The 7932-nt window shown below is 39.7% G+C and overlaps 1 protein-coding gene across 4 annotated transcripts in view; it reads right to left on the bottom strand.

Annotated features, from left to right (window-relative positions):
• si:dkey-70p6.1 (uncharacterized) overlaps positions 1 to 3265 on the bottom strand; it is an 18973-nt gene extending 15708 nt beyond the window's left edge. For 2 of the 4 annotated variants that reach the window (XM_014033366.1, XM_014033364.1), the window contains exons 1-2: positions 2244 to 3265; positions 178 to 235 (exon numbers count right to left, since the gene is read on the bottom strand). In XM_014033366.1, coding sequence (XP_013888820.1) covers positions 178 to 235; positions 2244 to 2377 — 192 coding nt within the window. In that variant the 5' untranslated portion in view covers positions 2378 to 3265. The remainder of the gene's footprint in view (positions 1 to 177; positions 236 to 2243) is intronic. The other 2 variants (XM_014033363.1, XM_014033365.1) reach the window with 2 other exon arrangements.
• Positions 3266 to 7932: the final 4667 nt, after the last annotated feature.

The raw sequence follows: 7932 nt of genomic DNA on the forward strand, positions 1-7932 counted from the left end.
CACACACACACACACACACACACACACACACACACACACACACACACACACACACAGGACCGGTTAAACACTAATTAGGACTGAAAAGGTCTTATTGTTCCCTGGTGAATCGAGCTGCTCCTGCAACATTTACTCCAGCACCAACACAATTTTAAAAGTATTCCGGCAGATACTTACCATATCCATGAGACGATGCTTCCCTCCTTCACCGGCAACATTGTGTGTCTTCGCCTTCCTGTGATAAACACACACCACTCTGTCACACAGGATGTAAAGCTGACATCTGAGAAACCCAGGTATTGTTACACTTTTGGAGTGTGCATGGAGTTCAGTTCAGTTTTGTTAATATTATTTTTTATTTAAAATAAAAAAAAGTTTTTGATCTGTTTGCACAAGTAGGGATGGGCAAAATGGTATTGTGTGCAATTAACTGTCAGAAAAACTGTCACCAATTAATATTTGGTATTTTGCGATTTTTGTGTGAAGCGCAGAGCTAACACTAACACTACAAACTTGTTTAATCATCAGAAAAATCCACCATAAACCGGAAAACAAAAATAGCCAGAGAATGCAAACCAAGTGGACTACAACAAACTCTCCTTCAGCGAATGGTGGAAACAAACTCAGCTTTGAATAAATGATGCACTCAGTCAATCTGTCTCTGACGAGCAGCAAGGTGCAGCTGGACGGTGATAACATGGGCCGTGGCTGTTTAATGAAGGAGTTAGTTTCACTCATGTAAGTATAATTTTAGAGCAGAGTTACTCATTTATACTCAAAAACATGCAAGTYSATTTGTTCTCTATTAACCATCACATTAATCATTACCAGCTAAAGGCCACAATTAATCGTGATTAAMGTTTTTGCCAATATTGCCCAAACCTATGAGCAAGTGGTGAGAAAAAACTTTCATGAACCAAAAACAGAGAATTTATTTTAACCTACACATTTTAAATATCAGAATAAACACATGAAATAACAGTAACTCAAGAGTAAGAATCACCCTAAAATTGAAGAACAACTAAAATGTGGACYGAAACAAAGAATGGTGAAGAATTTGTAACTAAATGAATGTTGATGATACATTTTCTAACAGTAAATGTGCTTTTTACACTTTACAGTGGTGTTCACAACAAACTGCAGTGATCTCTTGTGATTAAAGAAAGTGATGGGATGAGCCCGAAGTCTGCTGCAGGCATTTAACARTTGACAACKTAAACAATCAGAACYTCAGAACAAAAAGGAGGGAAGCTAACGCTAGCTTATTCCTTCACCATCTCATGAAAACAACATTAGACAGGAGTTTATTAAAGACTCTGCAGCTTAGTGAGCAGAATGAGATATTAAATGAAAACAGCTATGAAGCTGCTCAGTGCCGTTCAGCAGGGCCTCTGGTGGAAAAACAGGTAGTTAGCTAAACAACAGACAAAATAAAAATAAAAAACAGAGTCAAACAACACAAATACTATAGTTTTCAGTTATGTTGTGTCTAAAACCTAAAAAATGTAGTGTGAGTTTTAATATGAGTTTTACTTTTATTTAACAAAGGACAGACTTTCACTTCAGTGGGTCAGATCTGGCTGACTGCTGGTGCAACAAGTGGTTTGTCAACAGGAAGTGATCCAGTTCTGGCAATGCTGAATGTGTTTGTAAGATGGCATGCCACAACTGGCCCAGTTGTGGTTTGGTTTATGTGGTGCTGGCCCATGCATGGACCACCTCTTGAAAACCACATCTGGGCCACCAAAGGGCCACCATTCTTTGCAGTATCTGGGCCGTATGTTAGTGCAGTCCAGAAGTGGGCCAGACAGATTTTGCTAGGTGGGATGTGTCTTTGCTCTCACAAAAAAGAAAAAGAAAAAAGAAAAATAGCATAACCCACACAAGTAAGGAATTATTTGTACACACCAATCAAAAACTTTTTTTTTATTTCAGGCTGATTTTTGAAGATTTTTTTTTGCTGTATTTTTTGCTCAAATTTGTCCAAATTCATAAAATCATTGAATTGTTGACCTTTTAATAATCAATCATAAATGAAAACTTGGTAGGGTTTGGTTATGCCATAAAACATACATTTTATGAAATACAAGAAAAACTAAACGAAAAGTTTTACTGATTCAAACTTGTAACGACGGACTGTAGATTACATCGAGGTTTGGATATTTCTCCCACCACTGGTGATTTGACATTAAARACAGAAGGAATCTGTGTTTGGTCCCTCGAGTTCAGCGTGTTGCTCTCACCTCTGGCAGCCCACGCAGAGCACCACGATAAGGATGGTAACCACGAAGGCCGAGGCAGCAGCGATGACGCCCAGCAGCAGGACCTTGCCGTAGGGAGGAGCCGTGAAGTTCAGCCCGTCCTGCATGGAGGCCATGTGGGAGCGCCGCCCGCTCACTTGCTCGCTCGCACACACGCACACACACACACACACACACACACACACACACACGCTCTCACACCCTTACACTCATGCACGCAGGGACGGGGCCACTGTCTCACTGGGATCTGTGGGCACAGAGCGGTGCTTCGTTACAAAAGTAGCATTAAGGAGGCGAACGCAGCAGCAGAACCAGGAGTGAAGACGTTCACAGAGCAGAAGGCAGAAGCAGTGGTTTGAAAAGACAGACAGTGTGGAATCCCATCCAACGCAGGAGCGCTGAAGTGAGCAGACATTCTGCCTGCGGCATGTGCTCCTGCTTTAGCTTGTAGGAGGGATTACCGAGCTTTGTGTGTCACAGTTACACAGACATCAGCAGCACACCTGCTCACAACCACTGACTCTCAGCCTTCTATATTAGTAAAGCTGACTAACTACACAGAGGCCTAAAATCATATATATATACCAACTTTATTCCACGTTTATTCAATTGAGACAGAAAAAAAACACAAGATACACAATTCTTTAGACTCCAGCGCAGCTCTGTTTGTGACATAGCTGATGGTGCACATGGGTAAACAGAAATTTTCCCATATTTGAACCACTCTAAAAACAACAAACAAACAAACAAAGCGGGGAGTTACGATGAGTCGGAGCTGAACCTGCCAGCAGGCAAGAGGAACCCCAAACACTAAAGGAGGCGAGTGTGAAAACAGAATCAGCACACAGAAARATTTCTCCTTCTTCACTCCTTGCTGCCTGCCAGATAGTTTCACATTTGGCTCTGTAAAAGGTTTTAAATAAACAATAAAAACGAACAGATATACCAAAAAGACCAAACAAATAGATGTAATCCCTGTAAAATCACACCATCTGTGTTTTCATGTGGGATCGGGTGTGTGTGTGTGTGTGTGCGGTGAGACTTGTCTATCAGTGACAGCAAGATTGTGATTTGTAAAAACAGTATTTTTTTTCTAAATTTTGATGGAAAATGAAGTTGTCTGCTTCCTTTATTTTCATCCAATGTTTCTGTGTGTATACACCTTAGTACAGGATTCTTTATAGATGCTTTACTACCAGGTAAAGTATCCATTTAGCTTCAAACATATTTAAAAGTATACAGTGGTGGGCACAGTTCCCTTAAAGCACTAAAGCACTAATAGGGGGACTAATTCCCTGATTAGTGCTTTAGTGCTTTTGCTAATTTCTTAATTCATTAGTGGATTAGCACTAGCTAAATTTATGGGCTAAATTAATAGGTGCTAATTCAAACTTGTTTCTTCCAACCCACAAAATAACAGTTGCAGACACTCGTGACCCCAGATATTACTTGTTTACATATGCAAACTTTGCTAATAACTCTTTTAAACATGGGAATAATAACTATAAACAAACCTAGTAACTATGATACTAATTTTTATTCATTTATGATTATTTAAAAAATTACAATAATCATGATGGAAAATATTCCATTAGCATTTTTTTTTTTTTGCATTTAAATTGATGTTTGGAAATCATCTGGGGACTGTCACTTGATGTTTTGTGACCAAACAAAGAGGTCCTGACCCCAACTTTGGGAACCACTACACTGGATGAAATATTAACAACATTCTGTACAAAGAAAATATCGTCTCATGTTGATTCTGAGTAATGTTCCATGGGTCAGCTGGGTTTTAAGTGCTTTAGAAGTAGCTTGTGCTAAATTTTCAAGTGTGATAGTGCTTTAGAATTAAGGGACCTAAATCTTAAAGTTAGTGCTTTAGGGTTAGTGCAACTCATTTTTAGGTTAGTGCTGCCCACCACTGAAKGTATATTTAAAGGTTATTATCACCTACCAAACCAAAAATGTAGGCGATAATAATTTTTGTTGCGCGTGCATGCGTGTTCATTCATCTGTCATGTTAGCAAAACTTTAAGTCTTTGAGTTTCTTGTTCATGAAGTGATGGTTTGATGGAATGAAGTGATGGGCGATGGATCCATGGATTGGGACCTCGTCTTCAGTAATGAGGGCGTTGCTTTGGTCAGTTGTGGTAAAGAAAGAGCTGAGTCGAAACGCAAAGCTCTCAATTAACTGGTCTGTCTACGTTCCATCTGTAATAGAAATAATACTTTTTGTTGTACACCAGTAATTCATGACATACTTTAATGACCTAGTTTGTCATGGCACTATGTGTATTAGTAGATAGAATGATTAAAGCCAGAACAAGATTTGTTAACAACAGTCACTCTTATCTTTGTGTTTTTCCTTGTCTCAGCATTTCCTTAGGATGAAATCTTGCTTTATTAAGATGACATAAAGGTGTTTGTTAAACAGTATGTATGAGGCGTCAATTGCCTCAAAGGGAGCAGGAGCAGAGAGCAGGGGGACAGTCTGATGGCTCTATGTTGATCTCTGTGTTCCTGTTGTTGCAAGAAACAACCTCAGCTGACCATTCTTACAAAATGCCTTTATTCTTTGGATCACGTATTTCTGTCCTTGTTAAATTAAGATTTCCACAACACCAACCCTCACCTACGGTCATGAGATGTGGATCATGGCTGAACAAGCAAGGTTCTGGATACAGACATGAGCTTCCTTCGTAGGGTGGCCGGGCTCAGCCTAGAGATATGTGAGGAGCTCTGTCATCCGGGGGAGTTCAGAGTAGTGCCGCTGCTCCTCCACATCGAAAGGAGTCAGTTGAGGAGGAGATGCCTCCTGGACYAGGTGTTCRGGGCATGTCCCGCTGGTAGGCCCCAGGGAAGACACAGGACTAACTCCAGGGATTATGTGTCCTCTCTGGCTAGAGAACGCCTTGGGGTTTTCCAGGARGAGCTGGAAAGTCTRGGTGGGGAGAGYGATGTCTGAGTTTCTCTCCTGGATCTGTTGCCTCTGCAACGTGACTACGGATAAACCGTTGAAGATAAAAATGGAGTTAGCAAAATATTTCATGAACAYCTCAATGAGCTTGAATGAAACCCTCAAAAAGTAACCATTGGCTGTGTTTGTGCATAACTTTTGGAGRCAACCCAAATCAAGATGGCCACCACAGACAGCTGAGAATATGTGGCTATAACTCAAAGCAAACTCTCAGAACAAGACATCTTATTCTTGGAATAAGTAAACCAGATCCCCGCCTGGAATTACAAGTGGTCAAGACTTGGTTCTTTGGTCTCTAGAGCGCCCCCCCCCCCCCAAAAAAAAAAAAAAAAAAAAAAAAAACCACACAGGACCCCACCTTAACATGGGGCTCCAACCAATGATCTATATTACTTGATTTGGTGTCACTTGACCTGGGCATGCTACGCAAGGGAGATTTTTAATGCATTGAGCTAATGCTAACCATTGAAATCAATGTGCAGAACATGGCGCAGCACAAACAAACGTGTAATTAATGTCCAAATACTTTGCTAAAAACTGGGGAAATTGTGACGTTTACCTTTTTAGAACCAAGTTTGGATGAACTGCCTCCCTGATCCAAGTCTAAGGTGTTCTGTTGTACTTCCATCCAAATCATTAGTTGTCTATAACAGACACTGAGCACAGGGTGGTTTGTAAAAAGTTAGGGTTAGCTTTACCAAATCAAGAGCTGTTTAGAACTGCCATCGGATCACCACCTGATGGTGATCAGAATCTGGTGACAGCAGGGAATACTGAACCACAAACCAGGGATCTACAACTCACACACACCTCAGAGATTATTTCCACAAATTAAATTTAAAACAGATATTAATTTTAAACATGAAACCATCTTTTTAATTTAGTTTTTATACGCAGCCACTGCAGTAATTTGTAACATTTAAACTCGTGCAACACTGGAGTGTTCAGGGCTTTGTTTGAAGTTACACCAAGGTTTGTAATGTGTTTCAGCACCTGGGTCCGTCCGTGTTGTATTGTTTATCAATGGCAGCATGATTCAGCTTCCTCATAGTGAGGGCCTTTTTCTGCTTCTGTCTGCACTTTATCCTGAAGCAGTACAATCATCATATAACTTCTTTAGGAAGTAATTTGTAAATAATAAGAGTTTTTTTTTGATTGGCTGTGAACTCACTATGATTGTCATGTTGTTCTCTGTGTATTGCTGGGTGTTATTTTTACTTCTCACTGAGAAATAGATGTGGTGTTTGGGGACATGCACTGGCACAAAAGGAGAATCTTTCATAATTGATGACCTTCAGCAAATATAGCATTACTAATACTAAAGAGTAAATGAATTTGCTAAATCAATTTTAAATGATATGCTAACAATTTCCAGTTAGTGTCAACATGTTTGAAACATTTATTTATAGACTGTTTGACAAACCGATGAAGGAATTCATGTTAAAGTTCAGTAAACTTATTGTTAAAAATCATCTGGTTATAGATTCCAGATGAAAACAGTTTTAAACCCTGAGGTTTTGTGAAACGATCGACTGAGAGCTGCAGGGACCATAAAGTTCAAATGTTGAAAACCTGAGCTTCAGTCCTAAGCAGCCCCCTGCTGCTCGTCTTTCTGGCAATTTTATCATCTCTTTCACATTGTTACAAAAAGGCCTATCTTTCTTTCAAAATATTTCAAGTGTTCCCATCTATCTAGATTCAATTGTTTTTATATTTGTCACAATAGCTAAACAGCGCCCATGGCGCATACTGCTGGCAGCAGCGCTCCACGATGTGAAAAGACAGAAAAACATCAACAAATGGTAGAGTCGTTGTTAAAGATGAACATTTAAACTTACTGGTCATTAAGCTYCATATAGTACCCTAACCCAAGACAAAATTATATTGTGACCATCCACAACTTTTCTTCAGAGCGCATCAAGGAATCAGAGGATTTTATTTGAAGTGACTCCAGACAAACCTGCGTAATGTTGCACATAAGAGGCTACAAAAAATCATTAATAACATAAAAGCCTGCATAAATGTGATGGATGGATGTGGGGAAAATATACCACAGTTTATACCGTACTATTTGGATGATTTGCCGATAGTTGGCTTCGAAAGTATGGACGCCTCAACGCTCCTAACAGAGTGGAGCAACTTAGCAGAGACGTACAGGGTGATGCTCCAGGAGTAGGCTACACTCACTGTAGAGCTGACATGAAGATAAACTATATTGTGATTACTTATTATCATATGCCACTCATTGCTCCTGTAATTGCATTTCTAAATATGCTGCGTGTAACATCCCTGCAAACAGTTTTAACAGAGAGAAACAGGACTGGCCCAATCTTCCCTGAGAGAAAATGAAAACGTACACAGAGAACATAGCAATGTTTGATGGACATCTCTCTCCTGAAAGATGCCATATAATACTACAGTGCACATCTGCTCATCCTTTATGATGCAACTTTTAAGGCTGTTATCAAGTCTGTCATCCACTTATGTAAACAAAAGAAAAATGCTGGTATTGGCAAACCTGGATGAAACAACCTTTGTGGAACATTCACATGCTGAAGAAAGGCAAAGATTTAAGGCTTGGATTGTAGCCTGAAGGCAACAATTTGGACCTGTGTTTGAAATTAAGAAAAGGGCTAATGTGAAATTTAAATATGGTCTTAGATTTGTTAAGAGGAATGAGAACATCTTAGAGGT

This window comes from Austrofundulus limnaeus, unplaced genomic scaffold (genome assembly GCF_001266775.1).
Source record: "Austrofundulus limnaeus strain Quisiro unplaced genomic scaffold, Austrofundulus_limnaeus-1.0 Scaffold1712, whole genome shotgun sequence".
Taxonomy (NCBI): Eukaryota; Metazoa; Chordata; class Actinopteri; order Cyprinodontiformes; family Rivulidae; genus Austrofundulus; species Austrofundulus limnaeus.